We start from the raw sequence: 19,481 nt of genomic DNA on the forward strand, positions 1-19,481 counted from the left end.
AAGTCAAACGGAAATGAGCCAAGCTGAATTTTTATTTAAAAAGCGCTACACCGTATTTCTCATTCATTTGTCTGTTTACAGTTTTGCTCATTGCTGCGGTACGTCTGCCCGCTCTGCACACGTAGGGATCCAGGGAGAGTAATCCTGAAGAGAGCCCCTCTTACAGGTTCCTCCTTTCTCCTCTTGGATCGTTTGGAAGCGTTTCCTTGACTGACTAAGGTCTTAGTCCATCTGGGAATACTGGGACTTCAAACTGTTCTTTCAATCGGGGCTTGAATGCAGCCTTATACAATTGGCTTTGTCTTGAATCGGCTCAATTTGTATTCAGGGCCAGAATCTGAATCCATTCATTTGGCCAAGTTCATTTTCATGTCTGAGGAATTAGACTTGGTATGAGTTGGTGCATTGTTGTAAATAATCAAACAAAATATACAAATATACAGAATGTGTTCTATGCGCAAGATAAATTAAGAGGCTGTGGCAGGGGCTGAGTGGCAGCATGGTTACTGTAAGTACTGAGTGTAAAGTACAAGTATAGTTGGTAAATATTACTGTACAGAATGCCTGAATAAATAAGTAAATAATATGACCATGAGACCATATGTCTTTAGATGGACCTCTCCCATCATTTGGAGGAGGGCCCCTGCTGTATACTCTGTCAGAGCCTGCAGAGTGTGTGTTTGTCTGTGTCTGAATTGAAAACAGACCCTCATACAGCCGAGACATTTAACAAAAACCTGTGGTGGGAAACCAGAGAGAAGAGTGGCATCCGAGGCAGGAGCAGCACTCATGCACGTGAAGACCTCCACACACATTCCTCACATGCACGTTTCAACCCCTCTGTGTGCCATTACTTCCACAATGTAATTTTCACCAAAATCATAAAAAAAAAAAAACCATTCTATTAATTTCCATTTACTTTTGATTGTATATTCCCTTCTTCCTTGGGCTGTAGACACACACACATAGATTCTTGTACTGGTATCAAAGTGAGGTCAGAGAAAATACACTTGGTTAGTGAGGACCCACGTTCCTGGTGCACTTCTAAACCTCACAAGCATAATGAGACACACACACACACACACACACACACACACACACACACACACACACACACACACACACACACACACACACACACACACACACACACACACACACACACACACACACACACACACACACACACACACACACACACACACACACACACACACACACACACACACACACACACACACACACACACCGCATGACTGACTTCACAGGACAAGCCCACCCCTTCTCCCACTGTCAGACCAGATCAGCTTGTCCTGCATCCATTCACCTGCAGGGCAGCCCTTTGATTGCAGCATATTATCTTCATCAGCTCGTATAAATCAGCACAGAGAGGAACAGGGATCAGAACGATACAGACCAGAGCCACTTCCTCCAGCCAGGCCCCCTTGTACCAGTAAGCCCAGCTGTTTCAAAGACCCCATGTCTCCAAGTTTGTGCTGAATCAGAGGGAACCTTGATTAACATGTACAACCCGCCCTTTCATCTTCGCCCGTGTACAATTTTGGAGCCCCGCAGACATGTGAGGTTTAATACGTCGTAAAAAAAACAACAAAAAAACAAAAAAAACTCTACCTTGCCTCTTAGCAGCGGTGCCCCTCTGGGTTTTTAACGTGGACGCACACTGCTTTTCAGTGAACACACACTTTGCTTCAAGATGCCTGTAAACTGACGTTTTTGATATCCAGTAAGGAGCCTTAATTTGATACGCATTAGGTCAAGCACCCCATTTGATAAGAATTTCTCTCTGGGACCCCAATCTGAGAAGATTTGTAAAGTTATATATGATTTAGTCAAGAATTCCATACTGAACTATACTATGGTGAGAGCGATAACAGTGAAAAGAGGATCAAAACCGCAATTATTGTACTTTCTATAATGGCGCTATTGTCTTGATTATTTGTGAAGGTTAACTATTAATCACTTTTGCCTGGGACCCCCGGAAGGTGTTGTAGGACCCCCAGAGGACCCCGGACCCATCTTGAGAACCACTGTTTGAGTAGGGCTGTGTCAGTCTGTTGTCAATTGGAGAAAGTTGGCTGAATAAAGTAGTAACTATGCAGAAAAGCAGTTGTGCATGTTTTAGTAAAATGCACCCCAGGGGTTCCCAAACTTGTGCAAGGCTCCCTAGGCAGACTCTGGATGACTCTGGAAGAAACAAAATATCTGAATGATCTGACAAACTGTTTCATGGAGTGGCAAAGATATTACATTTAAATTAATCATAAACCTTGAAAAAAGTGCAAATGTCACAACCAAATATTTTATATATTGTATATTATAGCATAAAGTATAATACACACCAACAAATTTACTCAACATAATTCAACATAACTTTGCTGGGACCCCCTGCAATTCCTCCACGCTGGACCCCATTTTTGGGGGGCCGCAGACCCCAGTTTGGGAACCCCTGACTGGTCCATTCCGACGCGCTTTGGGGAGAGGGCACGGAATTGAGAATTGACGGAATTGTTGCGAGTCTTTCCAAAACTGAAGAAAAAAGAAGCATCGGCCGCGGGGGTCAGAGAGAGCAGCGGGGACCAGCGGGGGTCGGCCCGGTCACTCACCAGATGGCGAGCCGCTCCTTGGGGTAGTCCAGCCGCTCGATGCAGCCCAGGTAGTGGGGCAGGCTGTGCGCCGCGTTCCGCGCCAGCAGGGCCACCATCACCTTCGGCCTCAGCAGCGAGGACTCGGGCTTCACGGGAGCTTGGACCAGGGTCACCAGCTCGGACCCGCCGCCGGGCAGCAGCAGCAGGGCGGGCAGCAGCGCCCACAGCACACCGACTTCCACGGCCCCGACCGCCGGCATCATTCCCAGAGAGCACCGCGCTGTAAAGCCCGACACGGGTCCGAGCTCCGCCGCGACTGAGAGCGGAGGAAAGTGGGAGGGGAGAGGAGTGGAGAGAGGGCGGGGGGGAGGAGGGGGAGGGAGAGGGGTAGGGGTGGAGGTGGAGAAGGGGTTTGCGCCTCCTTTCAGGCCTCCAGTGCGCCCGCTGCGGGTGTTTTGGAGCAATTGCAGCCAATTGGCTTCCTCCGTTTGCAGCACAACAGCCCTGACAGAGGTCTCCGATGACGTTGTCTAACGGCCAATGACGTCACCTGATGTTGGCCATCTGATGTCGGCAGATGATGCTCATGTAGATCCTGATTATAATTTGCAAATAAAACAGTATTGGTGTATTTTCCAAGGACATGGAGCTGATGAATCATTGATGAGGAATCCCAAAGTAGAAGTTGGATGATTCCAATCCCTGATCGATTCATTGTTTTGCTTTTTAAGTCTACTGCATAGACTAAAATGTCTAGATATTTGCCTTGAAATGTAATCAAGTAAAAGTCGAAAATCTCCCAAAGTGAATATACCTGAATAAGTATACATACAATATGTGATGTCCTGGAAGTGCACTATTGTACAATTACTGTAAGTGTTTGATTGAAGCTTTAACAACCAGCACCCCATTTGCTGAGGGTTTTTTTAAATATATATATATATTGTGGCTTTTACAGATTAGGTGTGTATTTATTTGCCGACATAAGAAATAAGTGTGTAGGAAGATGCAGAAGGAGGCGAGAACAACTAGAAACCAAACATCCACCTCATCATGGATGAATGGGGCCTATTGTTTATTTCTCTGCCAAACCGTGATGATGTCAGTCAAACGTTGTGGATCAGCCTGTCAGCAGCTTGCGGTGTGTCTGCAGCAGCTGTCTCACATACGTGTATGCCTGTCTCACTGCTCTGTCTTTCTCCTTGTTTTCCTTCTGCATTCTTTCTCTTTCTCCGATGTTCTTAAGGTGACGGCCGCTCTGAGAGGCTGCCGGCCAAACACCCGTGTAGAGGCTCTGAACGCTGACATCACCCTCACGCCACAGACCGGCATACAGGTCCCTGCTGCCAAATAGTGATGAAAGGTTTGCCTATTTTTTTTGGAGATTTGGTTCTTGACGAGTCACTCAGTAAAAAGACTCGTTACATTTTCTGCGTCTTGGTTCATTTGGTTCAGTTAGTGTAATGCATGGTGAAAGGGGGAGGACCTCCTGAATGATGAACAAGAGTCAGAACAGTCGGTTCGGCTCTTTGAGTTGTGAATGGAATTCCCATTACAAATCATTACATTTTTCAAACTATTTATTTAGAAAATGTATTTGGATTTATTTAAAGAACCATGGACCGCAGAAAATATTTTAGCTAAATTCTCTCAAAATGATGGATTATGGCAGAGAAATGCAAAGAGAGGGTCATAAAAAAAACGTACTAAAAATAACCTCTTACAGCATGTCAAAATGATTAATTTTGGTGGATTGCAAAGAGTCAATCAGTGTAATTTGTATTGCATCACGTTCAATATGAATTATGCAAAGCGGTTTAGTCCTCAGTAATTATTTCCAGGTTTGTGAGTCGAAGATTCACTCATTGGTCGTAGTGACTCCAGATTCCCGAATCATTTACAAGTTTGTTTGATATGAACAAATCGTCCAGGAGTGTCACTACTGCTAAATCATAACGCAAGACAACAAAACACAAGCCCAAACTGGCGTGGCACCACGGCGGAATGACACCACACGAACCAGGATGGAAAATCAGAAAGTCTCAACTCCACCGAGACAAACACCCACGCCGCTTGAGAGCAAAAACAAGCAGTTTACCACAAATGAAATCTCCTCAAAATAACACCAAACCCAATCCCATAATGAACATGAGGTTACACCAAATTAATTATGTTAAACCCAGAGCCCCCTCTACCAAAAATCTCCCGCGACGTCACAGAGTCCACGGAACACAACGGGCACTATGCTACATACCTTTTGCCCTACATGCTGTAATGGTAGAACTAACAATGGTTCCTATGTGATTACAATAACCCCCAAATAAACTTTGGGTAAATTACAGTTTAGACAGACAGACAGGCAGAGCCCGTCTCTACCGAGCTTTGGTTGATTTATGTAGGATCTCTGCCACCCGGTAATGTTCCATTTTTTTCTATACGCTGTGGTAATGAGCATGTTTTGAAATTCCCTTTGGTGTCTGATGTGCTCGCTCCCGAAGAAAGAGAGAGAGCGCGAGCGAGAGGGAGGGAAAGGGAGAGAGAAAGCGAGAGAGATGGGGAACTAAATGTGTCTAGAAACACAGGAGTAGGCTATGGAGAAGTGATTCTCAAACCTTTTTTTCACATTGAGGACCCTCAGTTTGAACTGCATGAGGCTACGGAGCCCATTTGAACAGGTATGGTCTCTGGAAGCCCAATCTGAGTTTTTCACGGGTGATATGATGTGTCCTCTAGTTAGGGAGAGACATGTAACTAGGACCAAAGCATATTGTAAACGAAATAACAGTGTAATGTTTATCTGTAAATGGTTTAACTAGGGACCCCCTGGAACCTCTTAAAGGACCCCTCAAGGGTCCCCGAACCCCACGTTGAGAACCGCTGCTGCGGAGTGATGTTTTGAGGCGTTTCCGTTTACTGTAATCCCAATAACACGCTCTTCTCTGAGTCAGGTCTGGCAACTGGTTTGGAAAGCTCCATTAAGAAGCAGTTAAAGCCCTTAAGACACCAAACCTCTACATTGTGCGTGCGCGTGCGTGTCTGTGTGTGTGTAAGTGTGTGTGTGTGTGTGTGTGTGTGTGTGTGTGTGTGTGTAGTTACGAGAATGAGAATCTTCAATCTGACTCTAGCTCCGTAGCGCCCTCTAGGGCTTCCTAAAACAGGGCGGATCCAGGTGAGCGGAGGTGTTCGTGAAAGTCTCGAGCCACAAGTTGGTGTCTTTGTTGTGAATCTCTTGTTGTGCCCCTCAATACATTTTTCAATTTCCCAAACCCTCAAAGGACCTTCCAGGTACACATTCACGGTATAATTTCACATCAACCCCTCAGACGGGCAACAAAAAAAACCTTCTAGTTTGTTCAGGAGAAGGATCCCCCTTCTACTCACACACTAAAATGTATATTCAGATGTTGAGATGTTTCCAAATCAACGCAACATGTAGACAAACAAGAGGCCGACCTCCGGACAAAGCCAATGCCAGCGGCTTCTCCCTGTGGCTCCATCAGTCAGACGCCCGTTCCCTCCCATCCATGTCGGACCAAAACATCTGCTTTGTAATTGTGGTCACATTTTTGACAAACGTCCATTTGTACCGATTGAACTCGGTCCAATGAAGGGACCTTGCACCGCGAGTTGGCGACGAGAGGCCCGACCAAAATTTTTTTTTTTTTTTCCGTCGGTAATGTTCAAGATTAAATGGTCCAAGGAATGCCTTGCATATGATGTTTAGAACTGTGGTCGCAGAAAGAGCTTCGGTCCTAAAGAGCGGGGTTGAGCTCCAACATCGCCGAGCGCAGAAGATTGGATATGGATAACTCACACGTGGAAAATCTATGAAGAATACGTTGGAAATATTGGCTTTGTGAAGAAAAACGAGGTTAAAAAACAAACCAAAAAAAAAAAAGGAACAATAGATCCACAACAACAGTCACAAAGCACCCAAGAAATGATGCTGAATACAACCATGTCTATGTCAACTCTTAAGACTTTTCCGAGCTCAAGCGCCTCCGACTCCACTTCACTCATGTTCTGATGGGTGTCCTGCTTTGAGGTGTCCCCTCTGCTCTGTCACGGTTTCAGAATCAAGTTTTCCACATTCAAGGAATTGAACTCCCGTCATGCTGAGAGACATAAAGTATGAAAATATGTATGTCCGTGGTGGTATGAAGAAGAAGATAAATGGGTGACTAGGGGGAAAGGGGGATAATATTCAGTGCATATGGACACAGATGATATGTATTGCACATTATAGCCTTGCACATGTTAGCATTGCACCCATCCAGCACCGGCCACTTCACTCGTTTGATTCCTTCGGTTTCATATTTTCCTCTCTGAGTGTTTCTCTCCGGCCTGAGGCTCAGGGTGTTGTTAAAACCATAGTATTAACAAGGCCTGGGAAGCCTCCGAGACTCTAACAGCGATAGAGTGCCATAAAAGCAGATTTAATACGGACCTCAACGAAAAAACACAGGCGGGTTTCTGTCGGTTATTCCCAAAAACTGGGACGGATTAGATGAGAGTATACTGCGAGTGAACACGGATTTGTACATAATGTCCTCTTTACAAATGAACCCTGCCGAAACAAAACATTGGACACAGTACACTTCACTTTCACCTGAGTATATTTGTTAAAAAAAACATTTTTTAATAAATGATAAACACTCGAAACTCGAAAAAACACGAAATTCAATTATTCTTGAGTAGATATACTGTATTTGGTATTATAAGTAACTACTTTTAACTGAGGACACTTTAAGGGTACGTAAAAAACGACCCACTTCTTCAACTAGGTTAAGCTATTTAGGTTTGTGTTGGAGAATCTCTGTGAAGGTGGTTCGGGACTTTCACAGTGATGGAAGGAGCTTTCAGACACTGGTGAAAGCCCCTTACACAGAGAGAGAGAGAGAGAGAGAGAGAGAGAGAGAGAGAGAGAGAGTGTGTGTGTGTGTGTGTGTGTGTGTGTGTGTGTGTGTGTGTGCGTGTGTGTGTGTGTGTGCGTGCGTGCGTGCGTGCGTTTTGTGTTATAAATCAGAGCATTTGTCACGGTTGCAGAATACACTCACCAGCAGATGGTGCTCCTGTTTTATCCACGGAGACATTTTTATTTCACTTTCTTAAACACACACACACACACACACACACACACACACACACACACACACACACACACACACACACACATACACACACACAATATTGGGTGATATCATTTTGTGCCCTGTCGTGTGTAATGTGTATCATGCACCACTAGAGGGCGCTTGTCTTGTTATTATCATTATATTAGTATGGCACAAGCAAAACAAAATTGTGGTTCTTCTTTGCAATTATGAGAATAATAATAAATTGTGCATATTGTTTAAAGTGGCAGAACCTTTGCTAAGGCCACACTTTAATATTATATTATATTGTCTTACACAGTTCTTGATGCCACGGCCCACCCCCCCCCTCGCTCCCGGCTGCATGGTGCTGCTTGCTCAGCGAAATGGGAATTTCGTCGACTGCAGTGAAATACTAAATGGGTGCATTTGCCGTTTAGCAAACATGTTTCCATCTCCATTGAAACACTTCTCTTCTTGTCCTTTACCTCTACAAAGCAGAGACTGTAACCTTCATCCTCCTGAAGGCACAATCAGTGGGATGTTTTGTGCTTTTTAACGATAGAAAAGAACGATAAAGTGTCCCCTTTTCATATTTCCTGATGTTAAAGGAGACGTTTTTCAATTGGTATTTTTGAAGCTAATTCTTGTTTAAGATGATTGCCATCAGTAAGGACCCCCACCAAAAACATGTACACATCACCATCGTCTGACCAGCGATGGACACCTGGTACCAGGTCCCCGCGCGTCGACGAATGCTGCCCACTGCTCCTGGCTGCCCCCCCACGGGAGGAAGGACAAGCCAGGATGGGAGAGGTGCAGAGGCCACATTTCACTGGCCACCACCCAAAAAGCGGGTGTGTGTATATATATATGCATCTGTTGTAGTGCGATGTGACAAATAAAGATTCTTAAAATCAAAGAAAACTATTGAGAGAATAGCTCAAGAGAATAGCAACGGGGCAGTGGCTGAAGAACGTGGTGACGACCGCCCTGGAGGAAGCTGTTCCCTCAAGGATCAATCAGAAAGACGCTGATGCCAATCACTCCCATCGCTCGGCAAATAAGGTTTAGATGAACGCGTTCTCCTTTAGTGGCTGCTCCTGCGTCACTTTCTTGCAAGCTGAAGCTCATCGAAGTCATAGACCTCAGGTTTCAAGGACTCGGAGGTGAGCAGGGATGTGGTCCTGCAGAGAGGTGGCTTTAGGATTTGGCTTTTTTAAACATGTTTTTCAGCGAAACTTTTGATCCATTCAAGTTTCGGATCGGGATCCCGCAGCGTAACGCTACGCTGTGTCACCTCTCATCTTCTACTCATCTATTTGATTGAACTTTTATCTGACCAGGTTTGTCGTCCCATTGAGATCCACGATCCTTTTTGGGAGGGAAGTGAGAAATGTCAATAGAATAGCTTTAAAGTCACATGTCTTTATCCTCTTGATGTGTCTGGTTGGTTTGTGGAACATACACATACGCTGTAAACTGTCCGAAAATCATGTTACATAAACGTGCCTGTCACTGCAAATATACCACGATGGCCCGATTTAACTCTGTGCCAAACCTTCCGGGCTGAAATGAGACTTATCTTTGCAAGTGCCTTGATCTGGGTCGCTCGTGGTGAAGGAGCAGCGTGAATGCCAATGTTTCTTTCTCCACCTTCCAAAAGCCTCCACGTCTCCTGTGTGAGTGGCATGTCCGCCACGCTAAGCCAGCAGAGAGGCGCTTTACATACATATGGAAGGAGGGAGGAGGAAGTGATAGAGGAGGGAGAAAAATGAAAGGGACGTTGCTCCTGGACCTGATGTAAGAGGCGCTGCAGTGCATCGGAGCCACATGAGCGTGTTTAGCGCTGATAGAAAGCAGAGTGGAAATGAAGCTGTCAGGAGCCGGCAGATAAGAGAGAGAATAGAAACACAGCGTTGAGGTCGCTCTGACTCATTCCACAGCAGGAAATACATGCACGCACACACACGCACACGCACGCAAACGCACACACATGCACACGTACACTCATTACGTGCATGCATTTGTCGCTGTAAAACACGGAACCTTTCCTTCCAAACACTGCAACTCTAAACACAAACACCCACATTCTCATACCAAACACACACACACACACACACACACACACACATACACACATAAAAATCACATTTTAATCTCAACTTTCTCCCCTTTTTCTCACGCACAATCAGTCGGCAGCAAAGTACCCAAAGGACCCAAATACAAGAGGAAGAATCCTGACTTGCCACTGCAAAGACAACACTCAGACAAGTTCCGGTAGTGACTCCAGTAAAGAGTATTTGGGTCATTTATAATGAAGAAACTACTCAAGTAGCTACCCTTTTCCACCCTTTGGATTTGCAGGAACACACTATTTTTGAATTGATATGGTTGATTGATTCATTTAAGAGAAGGGTTTTTTATTTTGTGCAGTGATATACTATTTTAAAATGTGGATTTGAATTCCTCAAGTGTGTCCAGAGTCAATATGGACGGATGTTAAAATACTGACTCTGTTAGAAAATAACTTGTGTCAAAGTATAAATATTGAAATTTTGTTCTACTCAGTAAACTCTAAAAAAGTAACTAGGTACATCTGCTCACGTTACAGTACTGCCACACTCCTCCAGCAGCAGCCAGGAACATGCTGTACCCTATGAACACACACACACACACACACACACACATACACACACACACACACACACACACACACACACACACACACACACACACACACACACACACACACACACACACAGGCTCTTTATTGGCCCTCACGTCATGGTGGAAAGAACATTGTCTTGCCCATATTCCTGTCTGAGGTTAACGGGCAACATCCGTCTCGTTCTCGCTCTACCTGACTCACTCTCTCTCTCTCTCTCTCTCTCTCAACACACACATATTTCTCCCGCCGTCCTGCTGTTAGTATTAGCCCCTAGGGGTCCTCTTACCCTGTAGCTGCAGATTCAAGCCTCATGTGCCCCCGTAAGTGAGTTTGCGTGAGGTGAACGGTGAGTGTGAGCATGAAATGAGCGAGTGATGCAGCGATTAAAGCTGCTGCTTCGCTCGGTGAATGTGTTCTTTATAACGCTGCGATCGGCTCAGACGTTCAAAATCATTTTGAGCAATGGAAAAACCTCCATTTCCACATGGAGCACACAAGGCCTTCACCAGAGCCCTCAGCACTAGTTCAAAATTCACTCTGAAGGAATTAAGTCTTTGCATGAAAGCTTCATTGGTTTGAGACATTGACCCTGAATGTTGCAGTTTCGATACCATCATAGAGCTTGTGCCTATGATTTCCATAATGTAGGTGTGTATTCTCACACCTACATTAAAACATACATCGCCTACATAAGAAGGAGGCCACAAAGCTGCAAGGCAGTTTTGAAAAAACAAAAACAAAAAAAACATGTTTTGAATGAATTGGAAATCCAGTAGGTTAAGTTTGTCCGAGTAGATTCTTCTGGGAACTTTCAAATAGTGAAGTAAGTGCTCATAAAAATTACATTTCTGGACTTAAATACAGTTAAAATCGTATCTCAAAATAAAGAAAGGTAAAATGAAAAAATTGAGCAGAAGCCGAAGAAACGGCTTTCTTTGGACATCATTAACGTAATGCATGACACCCAAAATATATAGAACTGCTGAGCTGAGCATGCAATAATAATATTGTACCACCAGGGGGCCAAAAGTAGATTTATGGTTATACCACAGTAGTGATATTGCAATAGTATTTTGAACTGCAAATACAAATAATACTATAGGATAGGAATAATAATAGGATAAGTCTTTGAACCCCCCCTAAATATAGTCTCTCTCCAATTCAACATGATTATCTTTAAGAATAAATAATTTATTAATTATTGTACTTATTGTTAAATCCTGCTGATATCACATAACACTATATTATTACACACTCAAACTCTCTCTCACACACACACACACACACACACACAATAACAAACACATGAATTGCAGGAAGAGATTTAGTGTTTTTTATTTTTTTAATAGAAAAACAAACAAAATATTCAAAATAATACACAGGAAGTATCCAGTAATGATGGCAATGGATACGCAATCAGATCTGTTTCTCTTCGGCAACCACACCTTCATTCCTCTCAGCTCAGCCTCGACCCAACCCGACATGAGAGTGTGTGAGTGTGTGAGTGTGTGTGTGTGTGTGTGTGTGTGTGCGCACGCAAAGGGAGAGGATGACTTCGGTGCCAGGAAGCATCGATGCAGCTGAGTTGGTAGGAACGGAGAAGGGGTCATGGATAAACAGCAACATACACCTCCCCGATGCAGGGAACAGAGTGTGTGTGTGTGTGTGTGTGTGTGTAAGAGAGTAGGTATGTGAGTGTAACTGACAAGTACATTTACTTTACATGCACATTTATGAATGTGTGTGGGTGTGTGAGGAGAAGAGAGAGAGTAGGTGGGTGTGTGTGGGATCCTAACAACTATGGTTTGGAGTTTGAGTGAGTGTGGAGTGTGTGTGGGTTTGTTTTACTCTACTTGTGAGGACTGGTCTCTCAATTGACTATTTCTTGGTTTAGAAGTGCACCAGAAACATAGGTCCTCACCAGGTGTATTTACTTGGTCCTCACTTTGATACCAGTATAAGAATGCGCGTGTGCATGTGCGTGTGCATGTGTGTGCTCGCAATTTGGAGTCTTTTTTTTCTTCCGTTTTTCTTCTGTCCATTGGAGGTTTGAGACACAGATCCTGATCTACGCAGCTTCTGTATGAAACACATGGTGGTGAAGACCAAGATGAAGATACAGCAGAAGGTAAACTAACAGCGAAAATGAAACGAGGAAAAATAAAACAATGGACATTTTAAAGACAAGAAAATAAACAAAACTGGTTTGGTGGCTTTCCGGACACAAAAAAAACAACAAAAAAAACCCAACAAAAAACAGAATATAAAAACGGTCCGTGAAGAGGAATTCCTCCAGATCACCCTCTCCATCCCTCGTCGTTCTCTTATTAAAATATCAGGAATTTATACCCCCCCTCTCCCCTGCTACACAACTTTCTTCCGCTCACCCCTCCATGCTCTGTCCATCACGGCCCTGTGATGGACTTGATGTGATTTTATAGTTTTCGGGGTTTTTATTCTGATCAGGTGAATCAGGGAAAATGCAGAAGGAGAGACCGATGAAGAGACTAGCATGGAGGTAAAGATGGACGGATGGAGGGTGTCCGTAGTCCTGCAGGAAGGAAGGAAGGAGGGAGGGAGTGTCTTCCTGTCCATGTGTGTCCGTCCGTCTATCAGAATGCCCTCGTCCTCCCTCCGTCTCTCCATCCACTCGTCCGTCCATCCCTTTATCTGCCCGTTCCGGAGGGGTGGAGGAGGGTCCGCAGCCTCGGAGGAAAAGTGGGACTCTTGTTTAACATCATTCTTACTCCCGCTCTTTCATTCTTTTTTGCCCCTCACGCACTCTAAATACTTTCTCTTGTTTCGGCAAAGAAAAAAAGTACACCGGGTTCGGGGCTCGTTGAAAGGTACAGTTTTACATAGAAAACACCTCCCTGCAACAAAACACCGTCGCTCTCTACCTCTTTATTCACACACACACACACACACACACACACACACACACACACACACACACACACACACACACACACACACACACACACACACACACACACACACACACACACACACACACACACACACACAACGTGCAGTTGAATCCGGGGGTCTGGATGCTATGTCCCATCTTCCTCCGCTTCCGAACAATAGTCCCGCCCCTGTGCACAACATGCACATACACACACGCGTAATCACGCACACGCACACGCACACACACACACACACACACACACACAGACAAACAAAGTGAAGCAGAGGAAGACAGACCACTGTTAGAAGAGTTAATTGAGAGATGGGACCGGGATAGAACGTCACATCTGGATCGAATAGGATTTGTAAATAGTCATGCAGGATTCGGTCATGGCAAACAAGTATTTTAAATGACTCAGGAGACTGGAGTCACTCTGGCAAAAGAGCTTGTTTTGTTCTTTTGCTCTGTAGCGAAAAAGTGAAGCAGCAAAAAAGTTGGACCAGGACTCCCCACTGACTGCAGGCAGTCAGTTATTTAAAACCCCATATATTGATATTATGACAGACTAAAAGCATAGTTTAAAAAAATACTCAAATACTCCAGAGGCAATGAGAGAGATTTTAGGTCATATCTTTTTTTATCATCAATGATTTAGAGTCGCAAATTATGTGTTGCAGTGTAGTTATGTCTTTATTCATCATGCTCCCGTCCCACAGAAAGTCTCTACATTATATCACTGATTAATTCCTGAGCCTTAAGTAATCCTACAAAACTAAAATTAATTCATTTGAAATGTGGTTAACTGTGACACAGATTCAAGGGTGAATGAGGCTGAGAGCCGGGCGGCCATGTTGTTTCATGTCCTCCCCTGAGACAAGGAGCTACTTCCTGTTGTCAGCGTCAGCACGGCCTGAAAACCTGCTTCCCAGGGGCCAGTGTCCCTGCTCCGGCCTCTCAGGGGCCGTATTGAAAATATGCTGACTGAGGGTGTTTGAACCGAGGGGCTAAACGACGAGCTGGATAAATAAAAATACCACACACAAGCATTTGAATATAAATACACGGAGGCCAAGTCTAAATATATATTTAATCATTTATTTATTTATTAATCTTTTAATCACATTCATTTTAACATTTTGTTTGATGCACATGCTATGTTTAATTATTTCTTATTATCTTTTATTTGTGTAACTTTGTGCACTTTGTTTTCTACCACACTGTTTTCTGTTTTTATCTATCTTTTTATTGTACTTTCTGCACTTTGAGTTGCATCCCTCTTGAATCCCCTGTATTAATTGTGCGATACGAATAACATTTATTATTATTATTATTTTGCCAATGGCCATCTTTCAATGTAAAAACCTGCTGTTGCTTTAAAAGTTCAGACCCCCTCGGCCTGCTAAAATACTGTACACACACACACACACACACACACACACACACACACACACACACACACACACACACACACACACACACACACACACACACACACACACACACACACACACACACACACACACACACAAACACCAACGGCTTTTTACCTTCTCAATCTTCTCATCAAGCATTCTGAAAAACTCCTGCTGGCTCTCTGATGTGTGAATACTGAGAGAACGAGAAAGAGAGAGAGGAAAAACTTAACCAGTGAGAATGAGGGAGAGGAAGTCATGCACGGGGGTGATGAAGGGAGGCAGCAAATACATCCCGCAAATTTTCCATTACACACACACACACACACACACACACACACACACACACACACACACACACACACACACACACACACACACACACACACACACACACACACACACACCAATCTCCTTAGACTGAGAGGCTGCAGATGAATTAAAATAATAATTTATGAAGCATTAACGCAGTTGTTAATCCAAAGTCTTAATACGCTGCACACTCTACCAGCAACTAATATGGCTGACACACACACACACACACACACACACACACACACACACACACACACACACACACACACACACACACACACACACACACACACACACACACACACACACACACACACACACACACACACACACACACACAACAGGCTTTTAGGCTGCATTAGAAAAGCCACAGGCGATCAGATATCAGGGAACAAATATCAAGTTGCATTGTTAAGTAGCAGATATAGCGAAATGACGGCTGATGAAACGGTTTATAAATAATAAACCAGACGCCGCCAGCTGGACGCTGTGCTGCTGCAGTGGCTCCCACACTCACTTGGTCTTGTTGACATTCGCTCCAGCGACCTCTTTGTGCTGCTTCCCCGAGTACTGCACTCCGCTCTTCTCCTGGAAGACAGAAAAGGACCACGGCCACTTTGAGAAACTCATAAAAGGAGGAAACCAATTGTTTGGGTAAGAGGTAACACCCTGGGGGTAAACTGCCCCCCTCCTTGGGTCCAAACCACACCTTGACCCAGCTCCAGATCGTTCGATACTGCAAACTTGATTTTGTTTTTTATCCAATTACAGACAGACGTAAATAGTTATTTGAAGTTATTTGCAAAAACATCGGTATTGGAAGCTGAAGTCTACGGATTATGCTGAAATGAATCTCTTCGGACTTGACATGAACGTTTTAAGGAAGAAAAACACCTGTCGAGTGTTACACATAACATTAGAGTCCCAGCTCGTTGGACAGGACTCCCCTCCTGATGAATCCCAATTTAACCGCTGGTCACATCTGAGACATGACCGAGGACATACCCACACACAGCAGGTGGTTGTTTTCCTATGAAGAAGCCAGCAAGATGAATTCTACAGCATGGCATTATGGGAGATGAAAATTCTCTCAAGACTCGATCAATTAAAAAAAGATTCTGACACCAAATCACTCTGGTTTACTCCCGATGGTCAGGAAAAACAGGCTTTGGGTAAAACAAATGTAGAGTTTTCCTTTCAATGAGGACGGCTGTCAAATACTTCAAAGTTATCTTCTCCAGGGATTCAATACGATGTCAGTCAACGTCATGGTATTTTCTAATGACTAAATTACCAGCAAATGCGTAACATTTGTATATTCTGTATATTTTTATATATCTGACCATTTCTGTTTTGAATTGTTTGTCTATTTCAAAATTTCTATTTTTTTTTCCAAAATATTTTCTGACTTTTTTTTAGTTTTTTTTTTAAAATGCTAATAGTCTGTAGTAACGCACCAAACTTCACCAGAACAAATTCCTAGTAGTACCTGAAGGAATAAAGGAAATTATTCTGATGAGTAGCTCATAAATAAACAAAATGTTTGGGTGGAAAACAACATATTTTTTGGACCCTACAGAAATCACAATATTCTGTAAATAGAATAAAGCAAAGTAACATCCCATACCAGCCCTGACCACATGCAGCCCCTGTCAACTTGAAGCACCTGTGTGTGTGTGTGTGTGTGTGTGTGTGTGTGTGTGTGTGTGTGTGTGTCCAGTTTTCCTGGGACTGATGAAGGGTCCCGCTGGTCTCTCACCAGGTTCTCCTGATTGCGAGCGTTCACCCGCTCCTCCTCTCCCCTCATGTACTTCACCTCCTCCACTCCCTTCATCTTGTACTCATCTGTAAGGGGGGGAGCGAGAGAGAGAGTGAGATAATTAAAGGAGGCGTGGACAAATGCGAGCTTCCTCCTACTCGCTTCCACCAATTTTTCCCCACAGAACTTCGGACAGGAAAGTAAATAAAACTAAATCAAAATACTTATGCTGACAACGATAATGATGTCCAAAATGTACTTACGCCGCAAAATGTACTTACAAACATCCCGAAACTGACACTAAACGAAACAAGACCCATGGTCGACTTAAGCTCTGCTCAGTAATTATATCATAGAGTGAAAACACCCCAGACAAGTTGAACATCTTGGAGGTTCTATGACAAAGATAACTGGTTCCACTAAAATAATGCACCAGTAACACAGTAATGTTCTGCAGACAACAGCACAGGCAAAGATGTATTTTAGTTTTCTATTTTTAACAACTCTTTTGAAAGGGACTGACAAGGACGAAAATTGAAAATGAATGGGGGGGGGGGGGGCTCTTTAAATACCATTGAAGTGTATTTAATGGATAAATATCATCACAAAACAATTTATTCTCTGTCAAACAACGAGGTGAGACATTGAGCTGCAGGGCAGAGCAGCTATTGTTTGTTTTGATGTTAAATATCCCTGACGCCTCTCTCCCTCTCTCCCTCTCTCTCTCTCTCTCTAATGAAGTTGTGTCAAACCAAACAGAGCAGGTAAGCATGACAAGGATGATGGGATAACAACTGTCTATTTAATCCCATCACAAAAAGGCTTGTGCTGGGGCTTGGTGGTCAAAGATATGTGAATTGGAAATCACGGAAGATTGCTTTGTGTTTCCAGCGCTGTCCAGGTTCTCTGCCCAACGGATCAGCATCCAAAACCCCACGGAGATGGATTAATATTCCCTCGCTGTGAAATTAAAGACCCCAAATTCCAAAGCTCCTCTTTTGAGTCCTGAACAGAAAGCAGAAAAGGACTCGAGACAGAAGCGAGCGGAAACAACAGAAAATACACGAGTTCCATTCGTTCCGGGATCAAAGTCTTAGAGAGCGAGATAAACAGACAAACAGGAAACGGAGGATGGTGAACGCGCAAAGGAGAAGAGAGGGTGGGAAGGATGGAAAGATAGAAACAAAGATCAACTATTTTCCTGCTTCTTTTCTTTGGAATTTAAACAAGCCAGAGCGCAGCAGCTCCTGTCTGAACACGCTGCACACACACAATATAACATGCATGTACACTCAAGGAGACGCACACACAGCTGTAACACTACACACGCCAGACAGACTGCACAATCACACACACACACACACACACACACAAGTGAAAAACTGTAAATTTGGAGACCTTCTAATAGGGCACGGAGCCGCTCTGTGTAAGTGTGTGGTTGGAGTGTGCGTGGGGTGTTTCAGAGGGAAACATGACGTCTCGTGTTCCACTCGCACTTAAATTTCAACCATTCATTTGAAAGCGACTGAGAAATATGCTCCATATGCTTCGATGCAGTACAAACCTCTTCTTATCGTTCTACATATCTACTTTGCCTTCATGTGAAATTTGTCGTAATAACACGTTTTTCACCATTCAACCCAACGCAGCTTGTGATGAAGAACAGTAAAACGTTATTAACATTTATCCGAGCGCAGAGGTTACTATAGTCCTTCAACCGACCAAATCATGCAGTGAATATAATGCATAATAATACATAATACACATGAAAACAGATCCTAAATCAGTCCAAGAGGTTTATTTGAACGACGTTGGAGCAGCTTGCGAGGACAATGAGCTCCTTGACAGGAGACATAAATATTAAGATAACGATTTATTTTCAATTAAGACATTATTTAGAAAATAACGTCTTAGGAAAATGAATGGATTTCATGCAGCACCGCTTCTTTTGCGCTCCTTAATAATATAATTTGATTTTAAATTAACTTTCTTGGCGATGATTCTACATTAATTTGCTCACCCCGGACACTAAATTTGGTCATTGTAGGGGAACCTTTAAGGGGAAAAAATGTGATTAATCGCGATTAATCCCAGCAAATTGTGGGATTGATCAGTAAAGTAAAAAAATAAAGATATGTATAAATAACTTCTGTGAAAAGTTGTGAACATTGTGTGTGTACTTTTGTGTACGTTCCCGTAGATGTTCACTGTACATAGTAAATTACACACCACTTCCATTTAAGCAGGAACCAGAACGCTCATGCACTGTGGGAGTTTGTGAGCATGTGAGCACGTGTGTGAGCGCGCGTGCGTGCGCGCGTGCGTGCGTGCGTGCGTAGGCGACGATGGCTAGGCAGGACAGTTATCATCAGTGAAGTGACGGGCGTTTCGTCACTCTGTCGCCCGGGTGGAGATGAAAGTGGGGTTGTGTCTGTGTGTGTGTCTATTTTGAGGAGCAGTGATTTATGGGATGTGGACGTCTTCCTCCTTCTCGCTGATTAGAGAGTGGAGCGCCACGTTGAACTGAAGGTGCCCACAGTGCATCAGGGAGTGTGTGTGTATGAGAGAGAGAGAGAGAGAGAGAGAGAGAGAGAGAGAGAGAAAGAATCATCGCATTTGTTATTTCACACAAAGCACACATGTTGTTGTTCCTCTCGTTTCCAGAAACTCAACAAATACATTTCTATTTTTTGACTCATCCACAAACAAATGAAACT

General features: G+C 43.7%; 2 protein-coding genes across 3 annotated transcripts in view; both read right to left on the minus strand.

Annotated features, from left to right (window-relative positions):
- Window positions 1–2,905, minus strand: part of colgalt2b (collagen beta(1-O)galactosyltransferase 2b) — a 39,006-nt gene extending 36,101 nt beyond the window's left edge. Inside the window, exon 1 of the mRNA XM_080004077.1 lies at window positions 2,625–2,905. Coding sequence (XP_079860203.1) covers window positions 2,625–2,869 — 245 coding nt within the window. The 5' untranslated portion in view covers window positions 2,870–2,905. The remainder of the gene's footprint in view (window positions 1–2,624) is intronic.
- An 8,781-nt stretch (window positions 2,906–11,686) lies between these two features.
- Window positions 11,687–19,481, minus strand: part of LOC307232893 (uncharacterized protein C1orf21 homolog) — a 39,256-nt gene continuing 31,461 nt past the window's right edge. Inside the window, exons 3-6 of one of the 2 annotated variants that reach the window (XM_080004099.1) lie at window positions 16,765–16,850; window positions 15,523–15,593; window positions 14,826–14,886; window positions 11,687–13,073 (exon numbers count right to left, since the gene is read on the minus strand). In XM_080004099.1, the coding sequence (XP_079860225.1) occupies window positions 12,732–13,073; window positions 14,826–14,886; window positions 15,523–15,593; window positions 16,765–16,850 (560 nt within the window). In that variant the 3' untranslated portion in view covers window positions 11,687–12,731. Of the gene's footprint in view, window positions 13,466–14,825; window positions 14,887–15,522; window positions 15,594–16,764; window positions 16,851–19,481 lie in introns of both variants that reach the window. The other variant, XM_080004100.1, reaches the window with a different exon arrangement.

This window comes from Zeus faber (genome assembly GCF_960531495.2).
Source record: "Zeus faber genome assembly, chromosome: 1".
In the NCBI taxonomy this organism is placed as follows: domain Eukaryota; kingdom Metazoa; phylum Chordata; class Actinopteri; order Zeiformes; family Zeidae; genus Zeus; species Zeus faber.